Raw genomic sequence first — 19382 nt, 5'->3', positions numbered from 1 at the left:
TACAGCGTGACGGACGGGCGCGTGCGCAATCAAACTGTCCGGAGCATGCGCAGTCAGCAAAATGTAGGCGGGTGAGGGAGGATCGCACTGTAACAAGCAGCGTACCGCGCATGCGCTAGAAGAGCGCGTTCCCGGCAGCATGTCCATCTAATTGTAGAGGAGGGGTAAGGGGTGGGCTTAGCTTTACTAGAAGCAAGGAGGCCGCTGCCCCCTTGACTTCAAGCCTGACTCGGAGACAGCGCCAACCGACATTAAAACAACGTTTTTAACAAGTATGAAGAAACGCAAAGAGCAAAGAAAAATATGATTAGCAACACACTGGGGGATACTGTAAGGTACTGTGGTCGGTTTAATATGCGTTTTGCAGGTGACAGGTTCCCTTTAAGCTATTTAAAGGGTACATTAAATTAGCCCATCGAGTGTTGGGGTGAAGGCGGTTGTCCATTCCTTTTTATGATGTGGCTTAGGCTCCATTTACACGTCCGCATTTTGCGGAACAGAATTGTGGACCCATTCATTTCTATGGGGCCACGCTAGGTCCGCAATTCCGTTCCCGAAAACAATAGAACATGTCCTAGGCATTTTCTATTATAGTGCCGGAGATGTGCGGTCCGCAAAATGCGGGACGCACATTGCCGGTGTCCGTGTTTTGTGGATCCGCAAAACACATACGGATGTGTGAATGGACCCTTATCCCGAGGCTAGACCAGCAGTTTCTGATCGCTGTCCTGCTGATCAGCTGTTTAGAAGTAGCTCTGCCGTCCACTACACAATGGACAGACCTGTATAGCTCTGGAGCTACTTGTAAACAGCTGATCTGTGCGATAGCGATGGCCTATCCTGAGGATACATCATCAGTATAAAATATACTAATATAAGAGTCTTATCTGTAATACATAACTCTGTGCGGTGCAGATCTGTCAATCTGAATACTATTTCCTCTTCATTTTGTGCTCGCTGAGAATATTATCTCTTCTGTGATTGATAATGAGGGATAGGCTAATCGCTCGTTTGTGTGCCGTAAAGAGAGGCCGTCATTTATTCCATCCTTATTCTTCTCCGCAGATAATCTCTCCTACTGCATTGTTCCTGGCTGCTAAAGTGGAGGAACAGCCTCGTAAACTTGAACATGTCATTAAAGTATGTCATGCTTGTCTTAATCCAGTCGATCCACTGCTGGATGCAAAAAGCGATGTAAGTGGAGCTCCTGAATGCGTGTCTACAGCAGCGGTAACGTCTGTGGTCTGACAACATACGTAATTGATAAGCCTTTAATTTTTACCAGTCTCTCTGCTGCCAATTTGTCACTAATGTAGAGTCTGGTGGAGATGCGTCTGTAAGCTCAGGATAGGTCATCGGTATCTGATCGGTGGGGGGTCTGACACCTGGGACCCCCACAGATCAGCTGTTTGAGAAGCCCCTGTGAGCACCACGGCGTGGAAGTCTTATGACCGGCCTTCTCAGCTTGATAAAGGCCACCAAATTGGGCCCAAATGTCACTATGAGATTGTACCACTGGTAAAATAAATACTGAATTGAAGCTATATGCTGTCCTTGGTGTGCGGTCTCCAAACTACTGATACAAGTTATTTACAGACACCTTGGGTGGAAGGGGTCTGAAAGGGGACATGCACCCACAAAAGCCGCTGATAAGACGTGTGCTGAGGTCTTGCTGTGACTAGAAGCTACTGCTCGCATCTCGGCCTCCTTGTATCTCTGCTGCATTGGTGGCCTTGGAAAACCCTTAATCTGCCCTCCCTGGTGCACCACAAAGCAGCGGCAGCTCTGCTCATTTTGTGTTTGATGTTAGAAAATCTGTGCTTTGTGTTGATTTCACACAGTTATTGCTTCATGAGTGATTGGATATGCTTGTCGTTGGTTTTTAGGCTTACCTACAGCAAGCTCAAGAGCTGGTTATACTTGAAACTGTCCTGCTGCAGACCTTAGGTATTTACACCTCCCTGACTGTACTGATTCACCCATTTGATTACAGAGACTCTCGTATCCCACCTAAAATTTCAATCAAGAGCACGTCAAGCACTGTATGTGTGTTGGATAATGACAGCGGGGGTTGCATAGTGTATACGACCCTGGGCACCCTGTCTGCTATGGAAATGGCGTAGTAATGCATGTACCCCTGGCTGTTGGACGGCTCCTCAGCAGCAATGTAATCCTAGTTGCTGTTAGAGTATTGGTTCCAGTAATTTATTTTTCTAAAGTCGCCCTTATCTGTCTTCCACAGGCTTCGAGATCACTATTGAACATCCCCACACAGATGTCGTTAAGTGCACCCAATTAGTGAGAGGTTTGTGATCCTGATTAGTACTATGCTGTTTTTTTTTTTTTCTATTTATGGCACTGGTATTTGTGATGTTCATCGCCACGTCTGTGCCCTCCCGATATATAACCCCTGTTTTGTTTTCTTTTGCAGCAAGCAAGGACTTGGCACAGACCTCCTATTTCATGGCTACCAACAGGTGGTTATCCGAACCTTTGTTGCACTGTCATAGCACACTATACCTTTCTTTACTGCAGGGTCCCCTTCCTGTGTCTTACTAGCCTACGTGCACGGGGGGGGGGGGTCTGGGCTGCCTCCATGGCCCGGTCTCTTCCCTGTGTCTGACACTCGCGCTGTGTTCTGGCCTTTGACACACAGGGGAGGATTGCACAAGAAGAAAACGTAGTGTCGCTTTCTGATCAGTTTCTTGATTCTGAGTGCATTTACTAAACTGGTAGCCCCGAATAGCATCTAAAGAACTAAAATTACCCTAGAGCATCTTGGTAAGTATAACGATACTTGAATTTCTACCTAAAAACCACATCACACGATAAACTCTCTAAATTTTAACTGGCGATACTTTCTCAAGATGCAATTGCTAAGTGCTATGTATTGAGATTCTTTTCAAACCAACTATACAGCAAAGATGAAGCGTTTAAAAGTCCGATATTCATCTTTTACATATTTCATATTGAGACTCAGAATCCAGATTCAGAAAAATGTGTGAACGTCCTGCAGCATGTACTCCTCGAGGTTAATAATAACTCTTCTTTCTTTTTCCAGGAGATTGGCTATATGTTAAACAGCGGCCATTTCTGTATTTTTATTTTTTATTTTTTTTAAGCAGTGACCGATTTCATATTCTCATTGGATGGTGTCGCCATTTTGCTTTGATTTCCCAGAGGATGAGAATCTCCCACATTGCTCCTGCACGATGGGCCTTAGGATTTATCATTGGCGTCTTTCGTGCCCTGTGCCCATCCTGCAGCAGCTTGTCGGGGGGTGTCAGCACGCTGTTGTTTTTTTGACCTTGCATTTTAATCTTTTGCCTTTGAAAGCTCCTTATCTACGTTCTGTTCTCTTGGTGGTTTATTTTAATAGTTGTATGTGGAAGTGTCCAGAAATATGTTGACTGATATTTGGTTTAGTTGGTTTGAAATGGCTTCATGTACATTCTCTTTGCCTTTTTTTTTTGTATTACTACTTTACAGGTCGATTTGCTAGGCATAGAAATTAGAGTGAAAATTTGTCATAATTAATGGCTTTGCATTTTCTTAGGTTCATAAGTAGGTTGTCTTCTTACAGGAGGCACCTGTAATATAGGAGCTTTACAGTAATATTACTACATGGCCGACCTGAATCTACTAGAGTGAGAGCCACTTATTGTTAGCAGCTCTGGGGCTCGTAGGCCATATAGACAGGGCTTGTCTTGATGGAGCCACCAATTTAAATTGGTGTTCCTCAGGCCCCACCTGCCGTCATGATTTGAGAATATCCCATAGAATGAATACCCGTGTTAAGTCCTGATGCATAGACAAAAATTATATCACCCGCTGAATACTAAGGAAATCCTGAAAACATGACCAACAGGTGGGCCCTGAGGACCAGAGTTGAGGAACACTTTTTTTTTTTTTTTTTTTAAGGAATGTTTAAAGAGGACCTGTCCCCTCTCCTGACATGCCTGTTTTAATAGCTCCATGCATTCCTCATGTAATGACAGTTCTGGAGCATCTATTCTTATGGCTCTCTGTTGTGTCGTTCCTTTATTATTTCTACTAGAAGTTATGAATGAATTGCTTTCAGTCTGCAGTAAGGGTACAGAGGGGAGGTAACCAGTTGGGGGTGTACCTGCACAGTCTGAAAATGGCAGCATAGATTGGATAGCGTGAGTCTGTGCTGGTACACCTCCCCCAACTGGTTACCTCCCCTCTCTACCCTTACTGCAGTGTCGGGAAGTAAAAATTCAATCAAGAATTATTAATTATGGTCATAAAAATAATTAACCATAAAAAAAAGAAATGGTCATAAATTCTTAAAATCATGACCTGGTAAATTGTAGACAACCTAATTGATACAATTCACATCTGAGTCCGACTATTTCCTCAGATAAATAAGTTCTTTTTGACGTGAGATGACGTTAATGATAAACATGTAGTTCTCCATTATACAATAATACACAGGTTTATTGGTACGGCTACTTTCACACTTGAGGCAGTGTGATCTGGCCGATCTGCCGCTGACTGAAAGCATTGAGACGGATCCGGATCCGTCTCACAAATTCATTGCAAGGACGGATCCGTCTCTCCGCTTGTCATGCGGACAGACGGATCCGTCTTGTTTTTTTCCCCACATTTTTACCGGTCTGCACATGCGCAGGCCGGAAGGACGCATCCGGCATTCCGGTATTTTGAATGCCGGATCCGGCACTAATACATTCCTATGGGGAAAAATGCCGGATCCGGCATTCAGGCAAGTCTTCAGTTTTTTTCGCCGGAGATAAAACCGTAGCATGCTACGGTTTTATCTTTTGCCTGATCAGTCAAAAACGACTGAACTGAAGACATCCTGATGCAAACTGAACAGATTACTTTCCATTCAGAATGCATGGGGATATGCCTGATCAGTTCTTTTCCGGTATAGAGCCCCTGTGACGGAACTCTATGCCGGAAAAGAAAAACGCAAGTGTGAAAGTAGCCTTACAATGTTATAAACATATATAAGTAAATAAACACAATGACACATGCAAATGAATATATATAGCGTTAATATAAAGCATTACAAGCTTAACAATACATGTGAGTGGAAATAACTTGTCACATTATAACAAAGCTACTATTTGGTTAGGATATCAAAGTAGGAACATAAGTTATATACATCACTTCTGTTCAGAGGAAACCTTATGATATCAGGATGGGCATGTCTAATCCTAGACATCAAATTGGAATGCTAAATACATTCCGCCCCCCTCTAACCAACTACACATCACATGACTTCAAGGATGGGCATATCCATCCAAGGAGATAACTGTATCCTTCCGCCCCATCCTAGACTATTTTCACACACAACTTTTGTAAGGCTATTAAGACAAATAACAGGGATCTAGGATCTTTGCTAGATCATATCTTAAATGGGAAGGACTTGAAATAAGTATTTCCTGTGGGAACCCATCATTTAGCTAGGCGATATCTATATCTCTATCCAAGCAATCCTTTAATGCTTTGCTAGATTATGAGTCTTGATTCTTCTACAGGTAGAATGAAGCCTCACAATATCCTAAGACTACATCTCAATATGGAGATGATCGATTAATTTATTTGCCAATCTAGATGGTATAATTTTACCCACACTATCAAATTAGTCTTAATAAAATGAAATATCATTCTCTGGGTCTCTTACCAAGTCCTAGTAGGAATCTCACTTCTGCTCCTAGGAAAGCTGGGTGGTCCATCATAGCGCATCTCACCATGGCTTTCATCTTGATAGACCCCTCTTGTCTCCTTGAGAGCTCCACTTGTCTTCCCTTTGTGTTGTTTATGACCACAAATTTATCAGTTAGACGCACCTTCCTAGTTTGGAACTTTCCAATCATTGTCGGATGGGCGTGACCGTTGATAAAACAAAGTGTGACATCATAACCTTACCCAGAATGCACTTTTGCTTCTGTTGTAATGTCGCCTACTCATACCTAGGTGGCACTGTTGTATAAGCTATTTGCATCATAGTATGAAGGGTTAACTTATGTAAGTCTGAATAAAACGTATTCTATACATTTGACCTTTAGAAGCTTTAATTCAAAGCTATAGGGATTAATTCTGACACTTGTAGCAATTAGAGACAGACCTCTAGGCGTCTCTCTGAATGTTTCTCACGCTGTTGATCTATGGACCGTAATGATATGAATGGCCTTGTTTTCTCACAAAGATATCAGTACCTCCTGTCATACCAAAGATGTGATTAATTGTTACAAAACACATCTTCACAGACACTCTTTTAGAGACGAATATTCTCCTAATGAGAAATATATATAATATACTGGATACATGTTGTCTTCATAACATATAACAATATTATAAATATATAAAAATTGATAAACTCCACGGCACATCCAGAAGTAGAAAAAGTAACAAAAATGGTTATTCACCAGACATACAGCAACGTTTCAATCCTCTCAGTGGGATCTGGTGAATAAACATTTTTGTTACTTTTTCTACTTCTGGATGTGCCGTGGAGTTTATCAATTTTTGTAAGTAAGGTGGGTGGATCACCCCCACAGCTGCTGGCACCCAACTACATCAAAAAAATTTTTTGTCTGCTTTTCTGCTGTGCTGCCCTTGTTTTGTTCATATATATATATATCTCTATCTCCTACTGATTGTCTTATGCTAAGGACTAAGGCTCATTAAATGAATACATGAACATTCTATATTTTGCTTAATTAATAAATACCTAATTGTATAGGTAATTATCACCAGCTGCATAGAGCTTATCTTTATCTCCCGTCATAAATTTATAAGTAGACAAGGAGAGGCCTCTTCTCAGACTCGTACATTCATGAGAAGAATAACACTAAGAGTAGAAACCTTTGTGCGACCTTACTTCGGCCTACTGGAGACATACAAAATTGTAACTATAGTCGAGCATGGCTCCTAAAGGCAATGAACATCCATGTTGACTAGAATGAATTGGATATCAATGCATTTACCTATGAAAAGGCACAACAGCAGACTGCTAGCAATTCATTCATAAGGCTACTTTCACACCTGCGTTTGGTGCGGATCCGTCTTGTATCTGCACAGACGGATCCGCACCGATAATGCAAACGCTTGTATCCGTTCATAACTGATCCGTTTGCATTATTCTTAAAAAAAAAATAGTCTAAGTCAAAACGGATCCGTCAATGGGGGACGAAGCCGTTTTCAATTGCACCATATTGTGTCAGTGAAAACAGATCCGTCCCCATTGACTTAGATTGTAAGTCAGGACGGATCCGTTTGGTTTTGAATCGTCAGGCGGACACAAACGCTGCAAGCAGCGTTTTGGTGTCCGCCTCCAGAGTAGAATGGAGGCTGAACGGAGGCAAACTGATGCATTCTGAGCGGATTCTTATCCATTCAGAATGCATTGGGGCTGAACTGATCCTTTTTGGGCCGCTTGTGAGAGCCTTGAAACGGATCTCACAAACTGACACCGAAACGCCAGTGTGAAAGTAGCCTAAGTTCTAGGTGAAATAATAAAGGAATGGCACAACATAAAGCCATAAGAATAGATGCTCCAGAATTGTTATTACATTGGGAACACACATACCTATTAAAACAAGCGTGTCAGGAGTGGTGACATGTCTTCTTTAAAATAGGGTTTTCCCCATCTTGTAAAGTGATGGCCTATCGCTAGAAGCGGTCATCAGTTAATGATCTGTAGGGGTGTGATGACTGGGATCCCCACGGATCCTGAGGATGAAGGGGTGGCAGCACTGATTTAGCTCTCCCTGCTCGGTGGCGCCCCAGCCACCTCCTGTGCAGGGTCCTGCAGCCGGCCTCATTCACTTGGTGCAGGAAAATAATGGTGATGGGGTTGCACCGTTAAGGCCTCATGCACACAACCATATTTTGTATCTGTGTCAGTCTGCATTTTTTGCAGATTGCACACAGACCCGTTCTTTTCTATTGGGTACAAAAAAACGGACAGCACACCAATGTCATCCGTGTGCTGTCTGCATCTGTATGTCTATTCTGCAAAAAAATAGACCATGTCCTATTCTTGAAGTCAGTTGGCCCGCCAGACGTCTTCCATGTTTTGCAGGTCCTTGTTTTGTGGACCATAAAACAGATACGGTCGTGTGCATCAGTCCTAAACCATCAGGACAGCGCCTTCATTCTCGAGGTCATTGGAAGTCCCAGGAGTCAGACTCCCACAGACCATGTGGTTGCCATCAAAACATCCTCATTCAGATGTATGGAACGGTTTTTCAGTTCTGCTTGTGTTTTAACCCTGATTGTGACGGGGCTCATTAATGGAATATGGATCTATTCGGAATCGGACACTTGTACCACAGCGGCCTTATCAAATGACTGACCTTACACTTTAATCCAGACGTATAGGGAATTCCGTCTGTACTAGAAAGATCACTGTGTCCCAGATGGCGGCTAATACCTATGTCTTATGGTATTTATCATTGCTGTTTTTCTGATTCACAGGACCTGGAGACCTCTTGCTTCTCTTTATACAAGCTCAGTTATTTCTCACTGACACTGTTTGTATCTTGCAATGTCAATTTCTCCATTTTGCTTTGCATTTTAAGGGGACACTATCATCAAGGATGGATCAGATTTGGGAGACAGTAATTTGTGTAGTCAGCAAATTCATTTTCTTATGTGCTAGATTGCAGAGCCTGTAAACCCCTTTTTCTAAATACCGGTCAGATGATCGCTGCCGCCGGTCCTTCGGCTGAAGCTCTCAGCGAGCGCATATTTCCAGTGCTGGTGGCTTCCTTATGTAGCCGAAACTATGGACCTCAGTCATTTTGGGCTCAGATGCCCCTTTTCAGCAGGGACAGCAGTCAGCGTTTTACAGTCTGTACTCTGCGGATAGGTAGCAGAGAACCCAGGTGGAAATTGAGTTTCTAGTCTTATCTACTTTCATGTTGAGATTCATGAATTTTGCATAAATTGTGCGCTCTCAGCCACCTCCTCCTGTATTATGACCCTGGTAATGAATGATAGTGTCCCTTTAAATTCTATTTTATGTTGTTTAATTGGATTTAGGGGGTGTGTAAACTAATGATTTTCTTTCCTTTTTTCTTTTTTTCTCTATTCCCTCCCCCCATTTTTGTCGCTTGCAGTCTGCACCTCACAACTTTCTGCCTTCAGTACAAGCCCACGGTAATCGCCTGTGTGTGCATCCACCTGGCCTGCAAGTGGTCCAACTGGGAGATACCTGTATCTACAGATGGGAAGCATTGGTGGGAGTATGTGGACCAGACGGTGACACTGGAATTGCTGGATGGTACGAATGTAGCCCTTCCTAGTGAAGCTGACCTATTAAAAGGGGTTGAGTCACTTCAACGGCATTTATCATGTAGAGAAAGTTAATACACGACACTTACTAATGTATTGTCATTGTCCACATTGTCCCCTTTGCTGGCTTGATTTATTTGTACATCACATTGTACACTGCTTGTATCCAGGGGTTATGACCACCCTGCTGTCCAGCAGCTGTGGTCGTACTTGCACACTTTAGGGAAAGGCTTCTGCCTCTGGTGGCCGGGACTATGGGAGCGCACATAGCCATGCATGCTCAGCAGTTCCTGTCCTGGCCACCTCGTATCTGCACTGAAGCGGTGGCAGTGACCCCTGCGTGTGAGCAGTGTATATTGTAATGGAAAACCGAATCCAGCCAGCAGAGGAGGCAGTAAGGACAGTCACAATACATTAGTAAGTGCCTTGTATTAACTTCTTCTACATAATGCCACCTGCTGAAGTTAGACAACCCCTTTAAATTGATTTGACAGGGTTTTCACAGAGTAGCTGCCCAGTGAATATTAACTGTATGTACAGTGTCACAATTCTTGATGTAGAAGCGTACTTACCTTGCTATGATGCTCTTAATGATCACCTGTCACCTCTCCTGACAATTGTATTCCAATGAAACAACAATTCTGCAGCATCTTTTTGTAGGCTGTTCTGCATTGTGTATTTCCTGGAAATATGTGAATAAATTGACAACTGGGTGTTACAAGGCTGGAGTTTTTCCCTACCTAGTCACTGTCCAGCAAGCGCTGATGGGGGCACACCCCTAATTGGAGACACCCGGTGTATTTATACATTTCTGGGAGGGATAACCGTGTAACAGCGCAATGCTGAATTCTTTGTTTTAAGGGTACTTTCACACTAGCGGTTTTGTTTTCTGGTAATGAGTTCCGTCCTAGGAGCTCAATACTAGGGAAAAAACTGATCAGTTTTATCCTAATGCATTCTGAATTGAGAGCGATCCTTTCAGGATGCATCAGTTCAGTCCCTCTTACGTTTTTTGGACGGAGAAAATATCGCAGCATGCTGCAGTTTTCTCTCCGGCCAAAAATACTAAACACTTGCCAGAATGCCGGATACGGCATTAATTTACATTGAAGTGTATTAGTGCCGGATTCGGCATTAAATGTTACGGTAACACGGATGCGCAGACCTTTTAAAAAATGCTAAAAAATTAATTTTGTACGTTTTTCTGGATGACACCGGAGAGACGGATCCGGTATTTCAAAGCATTTGTCAGACGGATCCGGGTCCGTTTGACAAATGCCATCCGTTTGCATCCGGATTGCTGGATCCGGCAGGCAGTTCCGTCGCCGGAATTCTCTGCCGCAAGTGTGGAAGTACACTAAGGGGAATTAAATATACACAGGCCAGGGATGGTGGCAGGTCCTCTATAACGGGTTACTTGAGGCTCCCGGCTGCATCTTTAACGCAAGTGTTTCCTCTTTCCAGAACTGACGCATGAATTTCTGCAAATTCTTGAGAAGACACCCAACCGGTTGAAGAAGATTCGAAACTGGAGGGTAAAGATGTTAAATAATGCTGCCGTGTAATACAATTCGTCCCTTGTGGGATTAGTTGTTCATTTATTTAACTTACAATGAGGCCTAAAGATTTGTCATGTTTTACTTGTTCAGTGTGATCGAGCTCATGTCCGGAGTAATAATAAGAATCCTAAGCTGGCATTATTAAACTCGTTGAGCGTTCAGCGAAGCCGCTGCCAGGAGTCTGCGGCGCATCAGGCTGAGCCCAGTGCGCAGGTGCGGGATCTGGCAGAGGGACGGGTAGGATTGCGGAGGCCGCGCTGAGCTAGGGAAGGTGGTGCTGGGCACCGGACGGCGAGGGGTGCTGCCGGGCACTCTGTATTAACAGACCTCCCTTTGGGCACCTTAAGTGAGTGATTGACAGGATATAAAAACCAGTTTTTTGTGCAAATAGAGCCACAGTGAAGTTTAATAATGCCAGCTTAGGATTCTTATTATTACTCCGGACATGAGCATATGTTTAGGTTATAGGGGTAAAATCTCGTGACAGAATCCCTTTAAAATGATAGTATGGTTGGAAAAAGACACAACATCAAAATCAAACTTATGTTTTATACCACCAATTATTTATATTCAACAGGGTATTTTGTACTATTTTTTTTTTTGTATTTTTTTTTTCAGGCCAGTCAGGCGGCTACAAGAAAACCCAAGTCTGATGGTCAACTCGACAGTGCTCTGCTTAATTCGTCACTTGCCCCGAACTCCATTTTGGTGGACCCCGTAGCTGGTATTGCCACAGGCGCCAGTTTTCCAAAGGCATCCACGTCTGTGTTTCCTGCACCGGTAGCTCTGAACTCAGGAAGCATGCCAATTCAGGCGGCCCATAACACGGAGGAACTGGCCTTATTGGGAATGCCTGGTACATCCTATACAATGGCATCTCATCACGAATGGCCTCAGCATCCGGATCAGCCTAGGACAGACCAAGTGTATGGCCAGAAAACGGATAGTTCTCTCCCATCTGCTCAGTATAACCTGACTGCTGTTCAACTCCACCCTGGCTTACATCATCGCTCCGAAAAGGTTTCCGAGCACTCGGCTAAGCTGGAGCATGCTCATAAGTCATCTGGCGGCAAACACTATGGACAAATTTATGCTCCTCCAGTAACTATGTCTCATAAAATGTCTTTGGACAAGTACCGGGAAAAACGCAAACTTGAAACTGTCGATATAGATATTAGAGATCAAATTCTGACAGTTCACGCGGACCAACAGCAGCAACATAAAAAACATAGCCAAGCCTCCGGCAGCAGCTCTGTGACGTCTCCCATCAAAATGAAAATTCCACTTTCCAGTAGTGAAAAGACAGAAAAACATTCTTCCGAGAAGAAAGATAAGAGCGGTTCCCTGAAGCTGCGCATACCCATCCCGCCCACGGAGAGAACCTCCAGCAAAGATGACTTGAAAATGAAAATTAAGGTCTCTTCCGGGGAGAGACACAGCTCATCGGACGAGGGCAGCGGAAAGAGCAAGCACTCGAGTCCGCACATGAGCAAAGAACACAAGGACAAGCACAATTCTTCCAGCCGGCACCACGGTAGCAGCCACAAGCATTCACATTCACACTACAGCAGTGCGAGCAGCAACAACAACAGCAATAAGCTTAGTATGGACGGACTGCCTACAACTGTTTTACGGAGTCCCGTTGGTGTGCCCAACGATGGTGGTACCTCGAGCTCCAGCTCTTCAAGAAAGAGGCCGCATTCCAATGACGCCTCTTACAACCACCACCCCAAAATGAGCAAAAGTTCCAAAAGTTCAGGTACTAGTTCTTCCTCTGTTAAGCAGTATATATCCTCTCACAACACTGTTCTTAACCATCCCTTACTCCCTCCTCCCCCTGTCACATACCAGGTGGGCTACGGGCATCTCAGCACCCTCGTGAAACTGGACAAGAAGGCAGTGGAGAGCAACGGCCCTGATACCAGTCACGAGTACGGTGCAAACAGCCAGCACATGGACTACAAAGATACTTTAGACATGCTCGATTCGCTGTTAAGCGCCCAAGGAATGAACATGTGATTAGCGCTCTTAATTTTAACCCCCCCTCCCGCCATTTAATGTGTATATATATTATATATTTTTTAATTTAAAACAAAAAAAAAAGTTAGTATGGAAAAACTTCCTTATCTAACTGGTGGTGACACCCGTGGCCACAGTTTCAATACATTTATAAGTGCTGCTTTTATCCCTCGCTCTGAAAAAGAAGAGGTCTAGTGAAATGTCTCTCTCCACATACAATAGTGTTATGAAAAAAATACTGTAAATCGCATGGAAGGTGCAAAATCTCAGTATTTCTACCATTCTATGAACAGAAGAACGGATGTTTGTTTCAAAACTTGTAGATTGCTTCAAGCCTTGTCTGATCGGCCTTGCAAGAGGCGCAGCCAGAGGTCGTTTGACGCTTAGGTTTTCCTGGACGAGTGTAAATCTTATTTCAGAATTTTTTTATTTTTTTTCCTTTGTATATTTAAACTGTATGTATGATATGCATGTCTCATAGATAAAGGGATGAAAACGGATTCTACAGACAACTGTTTACAATGACGGTGGAGAAGAAAATGTACATACATTTTTGTATGTTTAGATATAACCATACAATACTCAGGTTTGGAGCTGCTCGTAAGAATAACAATATACAGATTAACTTTATTTTATCTTTTGGCAAAAGTCCATCGATCTACTAAACGAAAGCAAAAGATGGCTTTGTCGACGTCTCCTAAAAATCCTTTCTGTGCTACAGCGGTCTGCACGCGGTGTTGCCGGGCTTTGTCGCACTAGAAACTGTAGGCCTTAATGGGGATCAGCAGAAAAAAAAGACAAACAAACCACTAAAAGAGGAAATTTTATGGTGGACCGGGGGAGGCAGCAGTCCCCTGTACCAGTCACTAGAATGGCAATAGAAGGGGGAATTCTGTGCCTCACACTTTCATTTGGTGACCGCCTGCCCCCCCTCCCCCCCATGCGTTTGGTCCTCAGGGTTGCGAAGGTAATGCGAAAGTAAAAAAAAAAAGATAAAAAAAAAACGTTTACATAATCTTTTGCTGTGAAGTGCATTTAAGTGTTCATTGGCTTGATGCAGTAATATAGACAGAAAGTTGCTACTTAACGGTAATTGTAGATTCATGTCGTTTAAAATTCTCAAATTTGTAAAAGGAAAAGAAAAAAAAAACTATGATAAAAAAAAACTTCAAAAAAACCTTGTAGTGAGCGATTTTAAGTTTTATTTTTTGTTTTACGACACCATAAGTTATTTTAATAGCTGACGGGATCACTGTTTCTATTAGCGTGTCCGAATGTACATGTCTTCATGCCAATTTATTTAATTTTTTTTCCCCTGTCCAAATAAATGCAGTCTTCGCGCAAAGAGTACGAACCGTGGGCGCCCGATGTTCTCTTTATTCCAACTGGAAAATATTTGTCACTGTTTAAAAGTGGGGGAAGGGAAAAATATATATATATATATATTTTTTTTTTGTTAGATTGGGTTGTGAAACGGAGGGATGCTATTTTGCAAAGTGCTTTAAAAACCTAAGGCCCCCCCCCCCCTCTGCTCCTCATCTTATGTCCGCTGTCCTCATGATATCGCTTGTACATATAGTATGTGCCGTCTTTCCTGTTTCACAAAGCAACCGCAGAATTTTTTATTTTTTATTTTCTATGAAAATCCTTTTGCCTCCTGAACATTCTCGAGCGTATTCACAGTAACACGTCCTCCTGTATACTGTATATGTACTCAATGCTGACAGACCAGAAAATAAAGGGTATATTTTTATTCATGACTTTGTATTTGGAACGTACTGTATGCACTGTTGTAAGTCACTTTTGTTAGGGGGGGGGAGAAACTGCATTTGTGCCCTGTTCAATTTTCTCAGTAGGGTGCTGGGCAGTTTTACCTGCTGGACACGTTACAATAATACCATGTTATTTCTGCAGTCATGTTGCCCCGGATGCCAGTGAGTGGCGCTATTGTTGCAACTCGTTGCAATCACAAGAATTCTACTTGGCATTGAATTCTTGCGAATGTCGGATAATACTGTGACTCGCGGACGTCCCGGAGTCGCAGTGTCATCCTGTTCTTGTAATGTTAGAGTAATAATTTGGAAGAGTCTCCTATGGTGGTGGTATAACGAGGGCGAATGGTTGCAGGGCCTGCCCCTAGCTCGCTATAAGGTGGAATTGCTTTTTTTTTTTTGTTTTGTTTTTTTTTTAATCCCAAAAAAGTAGGAAAAGCATAAAAAGACTGAGCAAAACACACGAGCGAATATAAAAGTATCAAAAACTGTGTGGCTGTATATTTTATGAAGAAATGGCACATTACTAGGATACGTACTCAAACAGGAATGCCACTTTGTGGGGGAGGGGGAACAGTTTTTGAAGGTTTGCAGTCTATGAAATTGCTAGCAAAAGGTGTAGATGTAATATACTGTTTGTCTGTTCCTTGAGAGCTCGTTCCCACGGGGCGTTATCAGGGGATTGTCCTTTTGGCATCTGATCCCAAAATTTTTGGCAAACAATCCCAAAGGGAGAATAGACAGAGCTGCACGGTAAGCACTATACTGCTATTCCGAGAACATGAGATCAGCCCACAAAGCGGCAAGTTTTTATTTTTTGTTTCCTGGGTAGAACTTCAAAAATCTCCTGGACTGTATCACTGTACGTGGAGGTTCTCGTGCTCCACTTTAATGCCGGACTTTGACTTTCATTGCTTGTGATGGGCTACAAGATGGGAATATATAATGGTGGTCCATTGCCATCATTTTATTTATTTATTTTTAACCTTTTTATGCCAGATTTGCAACCGGTCTAATTTTCCCGTTTTGGCATTGGTGGCTATGAACCAATGACTACTCCAGCCTTAGGCCCCTTGCAGACGAGCCAGAATTCCGCACGGGTGCAGTGCATGATGCAAACTCATTGCGCCCGCACGGAATCCGGACCCATTCATTTAAATGGGGCTGTGTACTTGTGCAATGTTTTTTTTCATGCATCAGTTGTGCGTTGCGTGAAAATTGCAGCATTTTCTATATTCAGCGATTTTCACACATCGCCGGCCCCATAGAAGTGAATGGGGCTGCGTGAAAATCGCCTCCACGAGCAAGTGCGGATGCAATGCGATTTTCACGGATGGTTGCTAAGAGATGTTGTTTGTAAACATTCCGTATTTTATTACACGCATTGCACCCGCGCGATAGAAACTGAACAGTTGAACCGCGATCGCAAACAAAACTGAATGGCTTTGTTTGCGAAATCGCGCGGTTTTCACTGAACGTATCTGGACCTAATTTGTACACACTCGTCTGCAAGGGGCCTTAGTGTGCTATCCATAATGTTAAAAATAAATGAACACATTGCGCCATGACCTTTCACCTGTATTGTGAACGCTTTATTATTATTATTTTTTTTTTTTTTTTAAATTATACTTTGCTTTTACAGTTTGGAATCACTTGTAAAAAGAAAATTGTAAAAAGAGTTGTGAAAAGAAAAAAAAGTTCTCCTGAAGCAGCTTTCTCTTTTTCCTAGGGTGCTTCTCTTAAGGTGCATTCACACGACCGTATGTATTTTGCAGTCCGCAAAACGCAGACCTACAAAAAATACAGATGACGTCCATGTTGCATACTGTTCTTTGGCGGGTCCATTATAACTGTGCCTATCCTTGTCTGCAAAACAGAGAAGAATGGGACAAGTTTTGTCTTTTTTGCGGTGCTACGGATGTGTTAGCATTTTTTGTGGACCTATGGAAATGAATGGGTCCGCATCCTATCTGCAAATTGGATGCGAACCAAAAGTACGGTTGTGTGAATGGGGCGTATGTACATTTTAGAAAACTTAAAGGGGCTGTAGATGTTTGGAAATGCATGGCTGCCTTCTATCTGAAACAGTGCCTCGTCTGTCCAAAGGTTGTGTGTGGTATTGCTGCTCAGCCGCATTCACTTCCTAACAGCGGAGGTGCAGAACCAGACACAACCCATGGACAGGGCTGTTTCTGGGCAAAAGCAGCCATGTTCTTCAAACCCTCTACACCCCCTTTGCATTGAAGAAAATAGCTGCATTTACAGTCAATCACCTTTGCAAATCATTAAAAATCTTCAACCGGCATGTGTCTACAGCTCCTATGCAGATTTATGCATCTCCATGGTAACAGACTGCAAACCCTGTGTAGTCTGATCCTGCAGCCATACTCCCTGCCATCTATCCCGTTACATCCAGTAGTATAAGACGACGTAATGAACAGGTAGACTACCGACTGCAGGATCAGACTACAGTGTTTGTTGTCTGTCGCCAAGGAGACACATTTGCTATAGACACCAAATTGTTGGAGCTTTTTAATAAAACCCATTTAAGTTGCTTAGTTTTTCACTTCAGATGCATTGCAGTAATGAAAATTGGGTGTAAAGTTGTGTATATCTTTTTATATAGCCTTTTAGGTAATTCTGGCTCCTGGGGTTTTGGACACAGTATTGTAATTATACAGCCGGCCAGTGTCATTGACCGAGAGGTGCCGTTAATGGGATCCAGTGCCTGCTTTTGAGTTGCACCCTAAATGCCCTTTTGGGCTGCCGTTCGCTTGGTACGGCTGCCAATGCCCCATGTTGTATAATACTGCATAGGGAGGCATTTTCTATCAGGTTCCATATAAATTGGACATAAGAAATAGCAGCATGCTCAACCGGACATTGGGGGGGGGGGGGGGGGGTATAATGTGACGTCGACCAGCTGCCATAAGCATCAGGCATATCAAATTATATGTATGTACGTCCTGCTTCACTGCCATTGCCTTTTGCATTTTTTTTTTTTTTTTTTGCAATATTACCAGATCATGATGACGGGTTACTGTACTTTATTATTTTTACAGTCTAATACTGTGCATTTTAACGCTTTGTAATGATTTGCTTTGTGTCTGTCCGATGCTGCCTTGTCTGTGTATATAGCGGTATGTCTGTATTGGTATATTATTTGTGAATTCTTTGAGGAACTTAAGAGGCTAAAGGACCAATCCCATACACACTGTGCATGTGCCAAAAGTGCAGAGTGTAGCGGTGGTCTCCGACTAGGGGGTATGGATATAGATTACCTACAAGGCAGGATCAGTGGTGATGTCACTGCACCATTATGATGTCACTGTGTGCATTTTTAGAATTTATCGTACTTTTATTTATATCACAAATATATGGTCTCGATTTATCTACCCTGTAGTTTTAAGAAACTATTTAATGAAATAAATTATTTTGCTGGCTATAAGTGATTGTATGCATGGGACGATATATATAAATTTTAATTTTTACTTCTGCACTTTTTTTTGTATAAGTAGCCAATTTGATTTTGCCTAATTATTTTCATATCATGGTGTGAATTTAGAATATTAATGCCCCATCCTCATGGTAAGTGTGGGGTCTGACTCCTGGTACCCCGGCCGATCAGCTATTCAGAAGGTCCACACCACTCGGCCTCTTCGTAGTTTATCGTATAGTGGCTGTGCTTGGTATTGCAGCTCAACCCCGTTCACTTGAATAGGACTGAGCAGCACAGATGGACTTGAGGTCATAGGCCTAGCGCTTAGGAAGAGGCCTCTTCAAGCAGCTAATTGGCAGAAGTGCTAAGGCTGGGTTCACACGGGCGTTGCGGGAGCACCCGCGATTTTTCCGCGCGAGTGCAAAACATTGTAATGCGTTTTGCACTCGCGTGAGAAAAATCACGCATGTTTGGTACCCAAACCCGAACTTCTTCACAGAATTTCGGGCTTGGGATCGGTGTTCTGTAGATTGTATTATTTCCCCTTATAACATAGTTATAAGGGAAAATAATAGCATTCTGAATACAGAATGCATAGTAAACTAGCGCTGGAGGGGTTAAAAAAATAAATAAAAATAATTTAACTCGCCTTAGTCCACTTGATCGCGGCCCCGGCATCTCCTTCTGTCTCCTTTGCTGAACAGGACCTGTGGTGAGCATTCATTACAGGTAAAGGACCTTTGGTGACGTCACTCCGGTCATCACATGATCCATCACCATGGTAAAAGATCATGTGATGACCGGAGTGACGTCACCAAAGGTCCTTTACCTGTAATTAATGCTCACCACAGGTCCTGTTCAGCAAAGGAGACAGAAGGAGATGCCGGGCTACGCGATCAAGTGGACTAAGGTGAGTTAAATGATTTTAAAAAAAAATTTAACCCCTCCAGCGCTGTTTTACTATGCATTCTGTATTCAGAATGCTATTATTTTCCCTTATAACCATGTTATAAGGGAAAATAATAATGATCGGGTCTCCATCCCGATCGTCTCCTAGCAACCGTGTGTGAAAATCGTACCGCATCCGCACTTGCTTGCGGATGCTTGCGATTTTCACGCAGCCCCATTCACTTCTATGGGGCCTGCGTTGCGTGAAAAACGCAGAATATAGAGCATGCTGCGATTTTCACGCAACGCACAAGTGATGCGTGAAAATCACCGCTGATGTGAACAGCCCCATAGAAATGAATGGGTCGGTATTCAGTGCGGGTGCAATGCGTTCACCTCACGCATCGCATCCGC

At 43.0% G+C, this 19382-nt stretch overlaps 1 protein-coding gene across 6 annotated transcripts in view; it reads left to right on the top strand.

Annotated features, from left to right (window-relative positions):
• Positions 1-19382, top strand: part of CCNT2 (cyclin T2) — a 73686-nt gene that overhangs the window by 18790 nt on the left and 35514 nt on the right. For 2 of the 6 annotated variants that reach the window (XM_040440551.1, XM_040440549.1), the window contains exons 3-9: positions 1066-1194; positions 1887-1947; positions 2243-2305; positions 2432-2477; positions 9117-9280; positions 10756-10826; positions 11469-12609. In XM_040440551.1, coding sequence (XP_040296485.1) covers positions 1066-1194; positions 1887-1947; positions 2243-2305; positions 2432-2477; positions 9117-9280; positions 10756-10826; positions 11469-12609 — 1675 coding nt within the window. Of the gene's footprint in view, positions 1-1065; positions 1195-1886; positions 1948-2242; positions 2306-2431; positions 2782-9116; positions 9281-10755; positions 10827-11468; positions 13869-19382 lie in introns of those variants that run through there. The other 4 variants (XM_040440550.1, XM_040440548.1, XR_005780523.1 and 1 more) reach the window with 4 other exon arrangements.

Source organism: Bufo bufo, chromosome 7 (assembly GCF_905171765.1).
Source record: "Bufo bufo chromosome 7, aBufBuf1.1, whole genome shotgun sequence".
Taxonomy (NCBI): Eukaryota; Metazoa; Chordata; class Amphibia; order Anura; family Bufonidae; genus Bufo; species Bufo bufo.
This window is presented reverse-complemented; position numbering and strand designations above follow the sequence as displayed.